Genomic DNA, 14,878 nt, shown 5'->3' with positions numbered 1-14,878 from the left:
AAAACGTCAAAGATAACAATCTTACCGCTGTCTATTTAAGTTTTAATTTAAAAAATGAGCAGCATATCAGTCTTGCAAACTTTTTAAAGGTTCTCGTTACCATGCTTACTGTTTGTAAACGTTCGTTATTGAACCTTCTTGACTTCTATCAAACCGTTGTCAAAATCAATATCTACGATTTTAAGAAACTATTTTCTATACATATTAGCACAGTACAAAACTAGAGTGACTACATGGATTATGAATACGAATCAGAAGGCTATTTTCATAACACTTTTCGGTCGTTTGTTTGTGTGGTACTGACATTGTTACTCGGAATGCAAGTATATATGCATTTCGGGAGTTCTCAGGAGGCATTAGACGGCGACTTTACAGATGTCAAATATGTGGTTATGCAACTAACTCACGGGCTTACAGAGGTTGTTACTATTTTTAGGCAATTATTCGAATGTGGCTATAAAATTAATCGCATTGATAGAGTGTAAGTTTTTATAAGTAGTGTAAACTGTATTTATAACGAAAAGAAACTACGCCAAATGAATACCTTCTTGCTTTTTAATGATGTACATTTGTAAGGTCAAATCCACAGTAAATCTATTTATTTTTTAAGGTTAATTTTCATGGAGAAATGTCAATGCCCAATCATTTCTGTTCGTATTTTATAATTTGTAATGAAATTATGTCATTTTGATTAATAATTTACGATTTTCAATCAAATTAATACGCAATTTGTTATTTAAATTTAAATACAAGTCATGTGCTGCGTTGCCTCATTTACGTGTCCAATACGGTGGACGTACTGAGTTGAACAGCAGATCACAGAACGCTACTGAAACATCAAAAGTTAATCACGAATAACTAACCATAACGAATCGGCGACAGTGGTTTTTCGTGAAAAAATTAAAAAATGTATCAAGTTTATGAAAATCCTTTATTTGGCCGTGCATTGACTACGATACATAAGTATACTTTTTTATCATTTTAGTTCGTTGTCGTCAAATTCCAGTACGAATAACACAGAATTATATGAGGCTTTTATTCTCAAATATTTCTTTCAAATCATCGGCTAAAGTTAAACAAAGACATATTTCACATACATCCTTAATTAATCTTACCTCTTTATAATTTTAATATGATTATCGTCCTTATTCATTAAGATGGCCGAGATTAATTAAAACATGGATCACAACTGTTCCTAGCTGGATAAATAAGTTTTACGCTTGTTTTCTTAATAGCTTAGAAAAATATCGATAGAAACCCCCATAAGCTGTTTCCAATTTTTCCAACCTGGTCTATAATAGAGTAACGAAATAAGCCACAAATATTCACCGTAAGACAAGAGGAAATATTTCATATTTAGTAGTAATTTTGATATTTAAGCATTTTACAAACAACTTGGTTAGGTAAATCGCAAGCATGAACGATTACAAAATGAGATGGAGCGTATCTCTTCTGTACTGCCAGCTGTTGCAGCGGCAGCCGGTAGGGCTAAAGAAGCGCTAGAACCTTCGCAGCATCTATCTCATTCCTTTGATGTGCGGGACTATGATCGTCAGGTAAAATGTATATATATATATAATCCTTTTAATGGTTGACCGATAACAGAAAAGTTTGTTATTAGTTCGTATTTTCATCTATAAAATCATTCAAAAGGCTCCTATCGTTGTAGGCACTTAATACATCTCAAAGAGATTGTCACAGTTTTATTACTTTATAAACAAAATACATGAATATAGACTTAGAAATTCCCATCAGACTATTTGTTTAAAAGCAATATTATTTTGCTTTATATCATTAGATATATCTTTAAAAGTTTTGAAAGGTATTATTTTAAAAGAAAATATACTAAAATATATTTACTGTCATATGTAGCTAGTATAATTGGTCTATCTGTGATCATATGGCAGGTACGTCTATAAATTATGCATGTTTATTTTGTATACAGTAGTAGTAGTAGTAGTACTTATAATATCTTTTGGAGATTTTGACATTTTCCTTGTTATTTAGGTTAAAATTCGTTTAATATTAACTTTATCGGTAATGTACTGGTTTCATAGCTATTTAGGTGCTGTTAGCTTATACGATTCCAGGATTCTTAGTTTGATTACAGCGTGTACCGATGTTATCGTGTACTTCGAGGAAAGATTGTTTTAACCTATTGTTTTAATTTTTATAATATCTGTTTCTTTACATACTAAATATAATTTTACTCTGCCATTTTTTTGCTGACGATATACACATTTACTTAAGATTTACAAAATTGGGTGACATTAAACAAAAGATTCTGAATTATTACAGGACAGTGCTCATATTTCCCGAAACATTTATACTTCTATACTATAATATTATAAATGTGAAAGTAACTTTGTTTGTCAGTCGCACTTTTATGGACAACATACAGAACCAAATTTAATGTAATTTGTTATAAAGCAAGCTTGAACTACAAGGAAGGTCATAGGCTACTTTTTTAACCCTTACACCTGACGGCTAGAAACTACGGGCGGATACTAGATCTTTATATAATAGTAACGCGTGTACTACACGGTGCAAGGTAGCTTGACTTAGAATGGAAGTTTATCTTCAGGAAATTTAAATTTTTATAGTTTGTCACGACAAAGGTGAAACTTTTGTTTAAAAACTTTTGTAGTGACGAAGACGAGGTGAAAACATTAATACTCTCTTATGTGCCATCAACTTACATATTCCAGATGAAAATCTATTATTATTATTAGGATTTTTTTGTTGAACTACAGAACTTTGGTTCTAATTTGCCTAGATTATTAATTAATTCTAAATGTTTAAAAGAAATGAATTCTATGAACAGATGGCTGATTACGCACTGGAGACGGCTGGGGCTCGCGTTATAGACACTGGCGATACATTGGAGCACGTCATTTATGAATCTCCAGTCGGTTGGATGTTACACGTCATCAGCTCCTTGCTTTGTCGCGATTGTCTCGGAGCCAGTGCTATCATTCGACCAGGAACACTGCCCGGTGAATGTTGGGCATTCAAAGGAGCTCGAGGAGAGGCGACGATACGATTAATTGGAACAGTTCACGTAACCGGCATTAGTCTCGAACATATACCACCTCATATTTCACCCACCAGGTACTTAATTTTTTATGTTTTTGGATTTCTTTGTGTTATTTTAGTATTTGCAAAAACTTATAAAAACAAAGCAGTTAATTCAAATACAAATAGACATGTTAAAAAGTTGTTTACTTAGCATTTAAAAGAAATAAGATATGTTTTTGTTTGTGTGATATTTGCTTTTTTTTACAAAGACTGTCAATTTATACCAATGTTATAGCCTTATTCACATATCTTAATTTAACCTATATTTTTTTAATTTTTGTTTTATCTTGCAAGTAAATAAGGAACCTATGATTATTTCTTAAAGGGAAATATCATCAGCACCACGGCTGTTTCAAATCGAAGGACTAGAGTATCGAGGAGATCCTTATCCGTTTGATTTTGGAACATTCGAATACGAAAGAGAGGGGAAGCCTATACAATATTTCGAAGTATTGCATAATTCAGATAAAGGATACAACTTGATTCGCATAAAAATATATTCGAACTGGGGCCACTCGTTGTATACTTGCGTGTATCGTGTGAGAATTCATGGTGAATTAGTATCAGGAAATGGATCACAGAGGCTTGTGAGAGATGATGATTTACTTATTGAAAATGAATAGTAATATTTATTTTGTTTTTTTTTTTTGTTTTTAAGATGATGTACAATAAAATTAAGATAAAGTACCAAGCTTTTATTTATTAATGTGAAAAACTTCAAGCGCCTTCTTAGTTTAGCTTGGTTAGGGAATAAGCTGCCTGCAGGTGACACGTACTGATTCGAAACGTGGTTAGGGTCAAGAAGTCATTGGGTTTATCTGTCAAGAAACTCTCAGAAGTAATCCGGAATTAGAAAGTCAGTGTAGCACTACTGTGCCTCACGTAAACCATTTGGAACTAGTAAAGCCGTTGGTCCAGCACCTGATCCCACATCGATCCTATCGGATTGCCGTCTCACCGAAATATAAGCATGAATAGAGAGCTCATCAGTGTTTATGTTTTTGTAAATATTCTATGTCTTTGCGCTGTAAAATATTCTATATAGTTGGCTAATGCCCGCTGATCGTCGTCTTTTTTTAAAAATTTTATTTACAACATCCATGGGCTCACTGAAGCCTGTGCCTTTTTTACATTTTAATGTTATAAATTTTGGCGTTATTTTATATTTTTACTGAACAACAGCAGATCTTCGCTGGACTTCGAGCTTGTCGTTTTCTTGGAAGACGTGGCCCACGCTGGCTTTTTTTTTTCATTTTAAAATAATATATAAATAATCCATAATAAATAATATATGATAATATATAAAAATACTGTATATAGTAGTTTTTTTTTAATCGTATTTACTGCAATACAGCGGGCCCTGCTCCGTGCTCGATCAGTGAGAGTTGAACGCGACATGACAGCCTCGGCGGCTCTCATGTCGCGTTTATGTATAGATGTCCTGAGGCTGTGCTCTTGGATGGTCCTTTCTGAAACACCTGCCGCTCGGCCGATGTATCTGCCGATAGCATCGTTACCATCGTCCGTGTAATAGACAAAGGTGTTAGTGTGTCTAGCTGTGCCGCCATTACTATGGCGACACAACTGTCCGCCGTCATAATATTGACCACGAGAACATCATCATAATAAAGTTATGCAATTTCAAAAACTATATAACAAGTAGGCGTATGAATAATAGAAATTGATCCCCACCAACTGTAGATATTAGCACTTAGAGATGTTAACTATTCTTTACAACAACGCCGCCAACAGTAGGATAGGATGGTATGTGCCTTATGCATATGATTATACTGGCTTACCCACATTTCTAAATGAAACCGAGCAGTGCCAGGAGCAGGTGCAGGAATTGCTGTTTAAGATGTATAACACGTGAATTGTTCCGAGACGAGCTTTAATAAAGACCTATCAGTACTTGTATCCCCTGAAATGTAATCAAAATAGATTATAAGAATTAAAAGCAGGTAAGTGAAACTATTTGGGCAAAAAATAAGTATTTTTTCATTTCCATGACATTAAATGTTTTATTGCCAGGTGCCTGTTTGACTGTTGTGTTGTTGCACAAAACGAGTGAAAGCCGAAAGCGAGCATAGAAGTTAATCTGGCTGTCCGGCAGCCGAATGCTATAAAATGTCCCTATTGTTATTGTACAAAGCAACAAAAGTACATAAATTAACATGAGCAAACTGATCATGAGCCCCCGCAGTGCGTCCGAGCTAATGGGTTGACCGACGGCTCCCCTTTTGTATAGAGGCCTGGTTGCAATGCACAGACGGACATGTGAAAGGATAATATATCATTAAATAAATAAATAATAGACGGGCAATGCCACAAAAAATATACTTATTTAATTTTTCCTCATATTCATTTTTACCAAGGTATTATAAAAAATGTAATTAAAAAATATTAATGTATTAAAAACAAGTTATCGCAGATTTAATTTAATAAAGATTTAAAATAATGAGAACATTTCAAATAATTTATATTTAATCATTTATTTATTTATAATCAAAGACTAAATATTTCACTATATGCCTTCGATCTTAAAATAAAAACACATATTTTTGTGTTTTAGTGCTAGAATGAGAATTAGATAATTTGCTTATTATACGTCCTTTAACTGACTTAAAAAAGAAGGAGCTTATAGAACATCGACTTTAGATTCGCTGCGCATTTTGATTTTAAAGAGGTTTAGGAAAACCCGTTTGTTATAAACAATTTGTTTCGAATAACAATTGATTTAATATTTCATAGTAAAGACGGTTAACTATTAAGTCTCATTTCCTGAAATGAAGTTAAGAATTATTTTACATAGTATTCATTCTTGTTATTCTTCGCCTTAAAAGGGTGAGGAGGTCTTTGCCCAACATTGGGAAATAAACAGGTTTTTACTTTACTTTTTATGTTTTTTGCAAATAAAATTACAATTTAAAGTTAGGCGTACTTTCTGCTATATTACTTATGAATATAGCAAAAAGTGCGCCTACTTAAAATTGCAGATTTTGTTTTAATATAATTATTTAAAATAACTCGTATCCATATAAGTACATGTCATGAAAATATACTAAGTTTGATTGTTCGAAAATATACTAATCAAATTGATTTTTATTTACTATAAGCTTTATTATTTATTTAGTAGTTTTAGTAACATTACAAGATATTTTTAAAAACTTTGTTCTTGTTAATGTTTAATAAATATTTTCATTTTTATATAGGGTATACGTGTCGGTTGATCGACATGTTTCTATATAAATGTTTTGGGTAGTTGAATGATTTTACCAATATCTAACGATCATAAAACAGTCGAATTCAAGAGCCTAAACAAAATTAACAAGTAAGTCCTAATTAATATTGCAAAAGCAAACGGGACCAACGCAAATGCGATTGTATCACTTAAGCTGTTTTATGTATTTATTAGCCTTAACGTTGTGACAAATCAATACTTTTACATATATGTATCCGCGAAGAGATATGATATATGTTACCATAGCAATAACGTTCGAGTGACAATATTATTTGTGGTGAAAGTGGAATTCTAATAATAAGTCATAAATCCTTGAGAATCGAATGCGAAGCCTACTCGCACTACGTACTTACACGTATAACAGCATAAAAAGGACGTAGGTATGTTTGATTAGGCGCGCTTAAATATTGATATTCTAGAATTATAAACAAATTGATTATTGATTAATATGTATAATCAAAATACTTCATGTATGTAAATTTTTAAACTGTGTGTTCACGCGCTATGTTTACGCGATCTATTTAAATCTAAAAAGTGTAAAAAAAATAAAAATCCGTGTTCTAGCTTGTCGATACTTAGCTTGTAGTGTTTTCAATGATTTATAAAATACTAGCGACCCGCCCCAGCTACGCACGGGCGCAATGCTGATACTAAATTTATTACAGACTATCTTTATATACAACGTTCACAGCTTTTTTGTTATTAGACAATACAAACCGCTATGTTCCTGCATTTTAAATTTGTAATATCTTCGAAAATATTTATTTAAATAACATGCTGTTAAGCGCCACATTGATTTATATTAAACGCACAATGTATTTAAGGTAATTAATTGGATAAGGATTAATGTTATATCTATTGCTTAACATCGCTTCGTATATAAGCCATTATTTCTCGTAAAAATAATTAAAAAATGGTTTTTGTGGGCTATTCCTAAGAGATAGACATATACCATCGCGGACTTTTTGAAGACTAATTTAAGGTATACAATACTGCAATACATTATTTTGATCAATCTCGTAGGCGCAAAAGAGCCCTTTATAGTTTAATTACGACATCATATTAGAAATCAAATCTCTAAAATGATCAGTGATTCTCTACTATATTATGGATGATATATGTACATTGAATTATTCAATCTATTAAAAAAACCGCATCAAAATCAGTCAGTAGAGACAGCGGGAAACGATTTTGTTTTATAATATGTAGTGATTAACCTTACATTGTATTCATTTGATGATAGGGATTTCTGCAAGCCCGGCTGCATATGTACCTTATAATAATAGAGTTTACACACTTATCATATGTATATCCTTTTACCAAACACAAATACTTAGTATTGTTTTGGCCGGTTCGAAGAGGGAGTAAGCCACTGTAACTACAGGCCCGAGGGATATAACATTAATATTATTTCCTAAGGTTGGCGCATTGACTTTGTAAGGTACGTTTAATATTGTTTACGGCATGGACGGCGGGGCATTTACTAGTCCATCTTACTCTTTGAAATAAATAAATAAAAAATATATCTAATACATAAACATACTTATGAGAAATTACGCTGATTTAGATGTGTCGAAGTGGCAATGGTAAGACAAGCGTGTAAATCGGCAACACGAAGTTTTCTGATATTCGTTAATGGATATAGTTCAGAAGCACAATTGTCCATCACAGACCTCTTTTTTCTCAATAGAACGAATACCTTTTCAGTGACAAATAGATGAGAGCCGTAAAGGGTGAAAGGATCTCCTATGAAATGTATTCTTACTGGGACCGCCTACACTTATTACTCAATATTAATGATGGGATCTTAGCTCAAATGAGTGTCGCAGTTTGCTTGACGGGTATTAATGGTAAGCGATTATGTTCAGATTCTGTCTGCTCACCTATTTAAGTGAAGAGTTGACAATAATCAATAAATTATGCCATGTCTGGACACTTGTTACAAATTTATATTATATTCTAAAATAAATATTTAAAAAAAAGTTCTGATAATTGCTACTTTTTTCCAAAATATTGTATTCAATGATTTAATGTGCGAATTCATTTATTCTTTAATGTAGTACTATAAACACCAATAAAAAAATTGATAACGGTAATTAATCGTGTCATTTCATATATAGCACTAAAATCTTAAAATTTACAAATTTAGTAGCACCTCTATTGTAACACCGTATCTTAAATTAAAATTGATTGTAATTTTGTAGAAACATTATTGTGAACTCAATAATGTAAATGACTGTAATTTTTTATAAGTGTTTATGTTTAAAAGATACGCAAAAAATTTTGTACTGACCGATAATAGCATCCAGCTGTTATTCATCATTTTTAAAATAATATATTCAACAGTATTAGAATATAACATTTTATAAATAAAATTTCGTCTTCTCTCTTTTAGATCAAATTTGCAAAATATTTTGCGCTAAATGAGCATAGACACTAATTGACTTTTATTTAAAATCCTCTCTAGTTGGTTGAGTCTCACTCTAGTCTCTACTGATCGAGTAATTAATATCATAAAATACAATTTCTCGAAAGTAGGATATGGTAGTTAGGAAATCGATTGGAGTCGATTTCGATATTTAAATTTACATCGCATGACGTGTATGTCGGCTATTTACAGTACATATTGAGTGTGTTTAATATAAGTAAATAATGTTAAAGCTTTTGTACTTTTTATCGGTTTTCCCTCTGTTGGTGAAAATAAATTTAAAAAATTAAAACAGAAGTATGTCCTTGAGACCGAATTTCATTCACGACACGTCAATCACAAAGATAAGCAATTGGAGGAGCCACGTTTTGGTACAATCGGTGTAAATTGTCCGATGGGATGGAAATCCGATACGGTTGGGCAAAATTATTTTCTTGGCACGACAGTATAGAACTGGCGACTCCTAACTCCGGGCAGTTACTGAAAATTTGTGTGAAAATTGTATACTTGGACCTTGAGGTATACATCCGTATAAGAAAGTCGCTATACCACAAAAAGTAGTTCATCGTATAATAAACGTAAAACCGTTACAATGGTGCCACGAATGCAATCCTGTAAGAATTATTATCGGACGCTTAGAATTTAAAAACAGCCCTGTACGAAACAACTCGTATGTAACTTCTAGCTGTAGTAATAATTCTTATTTTAATATCATATATGCATGGAGTAATTATGATACTTTTTTATATTGACGAAAAACAAAACATTTTTTACGAAGAAACAAATTGAGTTCTTACGTAATAGTACTTTTGCATATAGTACGAATAAATTGTACTTGTACAGTTTGATTTTAAGCTTTTACAGTTAATTTCAAATAACAATATTTTGTTTTATGTACATACATTTAAATTTATCAAATTTTGCTTTGAGGTAGGTACTCATGAAATACTTTAGGTTACGAACATCGGTTTACTGTAGGTATACGGAATATTCCATATTAAGTATCTATAGGTTTGGTGAGATTTACTAGCATATAAGTTTAATCCGTTTGATATTAAACTAAGGTACAAGTTTTTTTGCTTCCGTCAAAGCTTCAAACGATCGATCCATTTAGCAATTGTTATATGAAGAACACAATGTATCATCCGCCAAAATATTTAACAAATATTTCTAGGCTATCGCTCGTGAAAGGCTTGCTTCGGTAAAGGATTACCGGCAGTAGTTTTACGGTTGAGTGTATTGCTATAGTTTAGTAGGTAGCGTGCCACTCATTCGATCCTTCTGTTAACTTCCGTGTGTGGCTCAAGTTTAAAGCGAATATGATGATGCACGAGTCATTGATGGAAATATAAAGACGCAAGAGGTTTCAAACATTCATTTAGAAAATTGTAACTTTTCCAGTGATAAGTTAAATCTCAGTAAAGGTACTAATTATATATTCGAGTATTTCTACGAATGTATGTTTTTTTAATGTTCATCAATCTTATATATATATAAATCGAATAATTAAAAAAAAAAAATAATATAATCAATATAATGTCGATATTTAAGCTAATAATGAATAAGTACAGAACACTTTCATTTAAATAAATATTTCAGGAGTCAAATTCACGTGTCTTCTTGTAACTTAAACCAAACCCATGAGTGCGTCGCAAGAAGGCGATGTGGATGAATTCTTTTTTGGTCGTCTTCGAAGGTATTGTTTAGCGGAGCTTTGTAGCAGCATTAGGAATGCTCTCGTGTGCGCTTCAGTGACTTTGCTAAATGTCGCCTATAGGAAATGCGATTTTAATAGCGAAAACATCAGAATTACAAATCATTATGCTCCACTCCATTGCCTCTAGGCTAAAAGGTGTTTGTTGTCACATCCTTACCCTTTCATATCGTAGGTAACGTCTTTACGTATAAGTATTTACTTAGTGCAAAACATATTATTTGTTCCTATTGTGTGTAGATCAAGGAACATTTCAAATAAATTACTTTTCTAAAAGTTAACTCTGAGATAAAGTAACGAGATACAGACAATAAAACATGAAATTTTCATGGTATTATCAATATTTCAATGTTTTATTAGCAAATGGCAATAGTCAGCTCATTATTTCGGCAGGCGAAGGGTTCGTGGCAGGTATGTCCGTATGGCGCGATCGGCCCTTCATAATTTAGAAAAAGAGCCATTTATTAAACCCTTAGTAATTATTGGGTTCGCTGTAGCATATTCGCTACCTGCCGACAATTCGCCATTCTCTCTTTGTCTGTCGGCGTGGCGCCCTAAAGGGTTCTAATTTTAAATGCAGCGTGTAACTATTTAGCTTTATTTGAAAATTTCTCTTTCGCGGGTGGTTAACCCGCTGGACGCAATATGCTGCGGTTTTTTTCGAAGCTGGCACGGGTAACCAATTAAACGAATACAAGGCTCGTTTTGTTGGTCTTTTGCGGGTTATCCGCAATTACATATTACAATGTAAGAAACTTTATCCATAATTAAATTACCGCAATTACAACATCAATGCTTAATATTAAAAAAAAAATGCGTAGATAATTTTGAAAAGCATCAGCTTACTACAACTGGATGCTAGTTGCCGAAGAAAGACCACAGTGGCGTGCATTTGGAGAGGCCTATCTCCAGCAGTGGACGAATGCGGGCTGATGATGATTATACTACAACTTCAAAAGTAATATTTACGCAATTCAATAGCTTTATATAAATGTTTTGTTTGTAATTAAGAAACTTCTGATTCATGTAATAAATTGTCTGATGAAATTTTTCAACTGTTTTTTAAAATGTATATACATATAATGAATGAAATTAAAACCTGTACCACCGATAAAAGCTAGTGATTTTTTTTATTCAAGTAAGGTATTTTTTATAATGGGTATTATTAATTGATAGAAACACATAAGCCATTTTTATTAGTCAATAATAATTATTCAACAACAACATATTGTGGTAGTTAAAGGCTTCTAGGAAGTATACTAGTAAATTTAAGGGTAACAATTCAAGAATAACAATCATAATTGCATATACATAATAATTACTGTTCATAATCATGTTAATAAATTCTTTATGAATTTTGAGGACTCGTTATTTGTAACGAAAGTTGATGATGATGTCGTCCTGACCCATTTCGGCCACGGCATACTTAATTGAAAATAGCAAACTAACTAAACTAAAACTATGGAACTAAAGTTACAACATTATAAATGTGGTCCATAATATTGTCGGATGAAATTACACGGCTGAGAGACTAGTGAGTGTAGGTAAACACGCGGCACAGCGTCCATCTCGCTAGTTTGTTCGTAAACAAGACCGGAATGAATATAGACAAACGTGTTTGCCGTAGATCGCGTTACAACAACAAATATTCTTGTTTATTTATATGGCATCGATAATCAGGCTACCATTCGATAGATAAACGTAGCGACTCCCTCGTCTTTGTCTAATGCGATGCAGTCGTCATGGTAACGCTGCAGCCCTATGCCAACATACTGGAAGCCATAAAAAAAATCGAAAGCTGAAAACTCTCTCCGCCTCACCCCGGTTCTTGTCGCCGTGAACGTCCGAGAGTTCCCTTCTTTCAAACATAATTTATGATCTTGGGGAAATAAACATAAAAAATAGAAAAGGAAAAACGACGACACGCACGATAAAAAACCTCGTCGTAAAAGTGCGTCGGGCGCGGGGTGCGTCAGTGTTCCCGCGCCGCCCTGTCCGCGGGCGGCAACCCTTCCGCTGCCCGCCTCCGCCCAGCCCCATACCGCCGCGGTAAAGGGTTAGGGCGACTAACCCTCTCCTTCTCCACGCTACTGTCTATTTATGTAGTACCACATAGTAAGCGCTTTAGTGAAACACCACATTAACATGTTGAATCGCAACTATTTTTCAATTTATTGTATACTCTATGTTTGTACATAAAGAAAATAATATATTTTATACAAATTATTCTAATACAAAGTGACCTTTGATAATTATTACTAACTGGAAGTGATATTATAAGCCATATAAGTGGCTGATAAATTAAATTAGCATTAAAAACATTACAAAAGTAATAAAAAAGTCCTACGTCCGGGTTACTGTACGTAGGTAGCTATCATATTTTTGACGTTTCTTACAGATGTTGCCAGATTTAAACTTTTAAAAAGGCCATTTATGTTTGCAAAGTATTTAATCGTATTAAGGTATTTATTTTTTTATTTCATGATTTTGGTCTCTGAATGGCATGGGCAGGAATAAAAATTATGAAACTCACCAAAAGGGATATCTTACGGCTTCGATAACAATTGTCGATGACGAGGCGAGTAGCGGAAGATAGTAACGATATATTGATGTAAATGCGCTTAGATTAACAGAGCAAGTTTCGTCCTCGCTGTTTCCCGTCGCCGAAGTGCTTCTGCTAGGTTTGCTTTGATCCCTCCATTTCTATTAACTACATGCACATTGAATCGAAACAGTAATATAGTTAAAATAATACCATAACACAATCATATATATTCCATTTTGTATAGTTTTTGTTATTATACAATTGAATTTTTAAAGAAAATTTGGCTCACTATATTATGTGGGATTATTTTATCGATATCGACAATCAAAGGCAGTAGTTGGATGGAGTTTCTTCTCTACTAGTTTTTTATCTGTTCCACCCTGTCGGCTGTCCGTGGCCGCGTTGCCTTTTGGCAATTTTATTTATTACCGATATCTTCAGCTTCACCCAGAGGAAAACTCGCGTCATGTTAATTTCCTGTACGAATTCGAATGGTAGTTCTCTTAAAAAAATGGGATAGTACATACAATATATGGCAATATGTAACTATTTATATTTTTTATCTTAGAAATATTTTACATTTAAATATAGCTGTTACGTAAATTTCAAGTTTGAAGTCAAATGAAGGAAATATTAAAATAATCTTTTTGACATCAGACATGTTGTTTTCCGTTTAGGTGCTTTGTTCAAGGACCGGTATTAGTAACGGCCACTTTATGCAAAGGGCTCCCCAAAAATCGTTGGGGCTACACTTATTTAAATTCCCATTTTTGTACCAAATTTACATTAGATTCCATACATGCTAAGATGTCGAGGTACGGTCGGTCCCTTCTTGTGTTGTAAATTGGGGGTCACACAAAAACCGTTGAACTTACATACTGAGCCCATAATGTCCAGCCGTCGGCCCCGACGGCGGTGAAAAAGTACGGTATTGCCTACTTAATTTTTTTTACTCTTTTGATGTCCGCTCAATGCGTGTAACAATTCTTGATTTTTTTTTAACCGAATATCGATCGCCATTATCGGTGTACTGGTTGGATTGAAATTTACGAAAAAATTGTAAATTCCGAGGGGACGATTATAAACACATGCGCGAGCGCGTCAAATCTTCAGCCGGCGCGCGCTCGTCGTTCAGGGACGCATTATGGCTTTTTTAAACGACACTATAACGGGGGAAAAGTATTTTTTAAAAATAAAAATTAGTTTTTTAGTCAAAAAAGTGTCCTCGCAGTTGAATTCAATTGTTGCGTGTCGGATGAGCACGCGTTCTATTTTATGTTAAGAAGGGATTTTTTATAGCTTGGTGTGTGCCACGGTGCCAGCGATATGGGACGTCTACTTGTCTCGTCATGTGACACATGTTTTTATAATTAAGGTGCGATCTATTGTTTCAATTTTTAATACTATAAGAAGCATAAACAAGACCGATTATAATTCCATTATGAAAAAAGTATTTTTTGTACTTATTGATAAAATATGTACTTTTATTATGTAATAATACATAGTTTTAAACTTGTATATATATAATTAAAAAAAAAATTCACCTGCATACTGCACGGTAGTATTTGATATGAATGTATATAAAATATAAATATTTATCAGAAGTTTCTAGACGATTACGAAAGTTTCTAAAAATATACAGCATTAAAATATCGACATCTGTGGTTATGTAATATATAACGACTATAGTATAATAAAACGCACACTACGGAGACTTCGGAGGGCGACAGCGAAAGAGGTGAACAAGTCACAACAACTTTTTACTCCCTTCGGAGGGAGGACCGGCCCTCCCCGCACACCAGCGTACGGAGGGTCTCTGGAGATGAAAGTTCTGTGGGGTTAAAGCAACTACACACACGCATGTGTGAGACA

General features: G+C 33.4%; 1 protein-coding gene across 1 annotated transcript; it reads left to right on the top strand.

The window, feature by feature from the left end:
• Positions 1 to 233: 233 nt before the first annotated feature.
• LOC125077908 (SUN domain-containing protein 3-like) lies at positions 234 to 3,801 on the top strand. The gene is made up of 4 exons (XM_047690022.1): positions 234 to 419; positions 1,404 to 1,556; positions 2,825 to 3,111; positions 3,404 to 3,801. Exons 1-4 carry the CDS (start codon positions 234 to 236, stop codon positions 3,699 to 3,701), a joined length of 924 nt encoding a protein of 307 aa, XP_047545978.1. The 3' UTR covers positions 3,702 to 3,801.
• The last annotated feature ends 11,077 nt before the right edge of the window (positions 3,802 to 14,878 follow it).

The sequence above is a fragment of the Vanessa atalanta genome, chromosome 4 (genome assembly GCF_905147765.1).
Source record: "Vanessa atalanta chromosome 4, ilVanAtal1.2, whole genome shotgun sequence".
NCBI lineage: Eukaryota > Metazoa > Arthropoda > Insecta > Lepidoptera > Nymphalidae > Vanessa > Vanessa atalanta.
Note: the sequence above shows the minus strand (reverse complement) of the source record. Positions and strands in the feature narration are given on the sequence as shown.

Excerpts from the sequence above, each read along its gene's own strand:
- LOC125077908 (XM_047690022.1), top strand. The coding sequence starts at position 234 with ATGGATTATGAATACGAATCAGAAGGCTATTTTCATAACACTTTTCGG. Across the intron at positions 420-1,403 it reads TAACTCACGGGCTTACAGAG|GTAAATCGCAAGCATGAACG; the intron begins GTTGTTACTATT and ends CAACTTGGTTAG. Across the intron at positions 3,112-3,403 it reads CCTCATATTTCACCCACCAG|GGAAATATCATCAGCACCAC; the intron begins GTACTTAATTTT and ends TATTTCTTAAAG.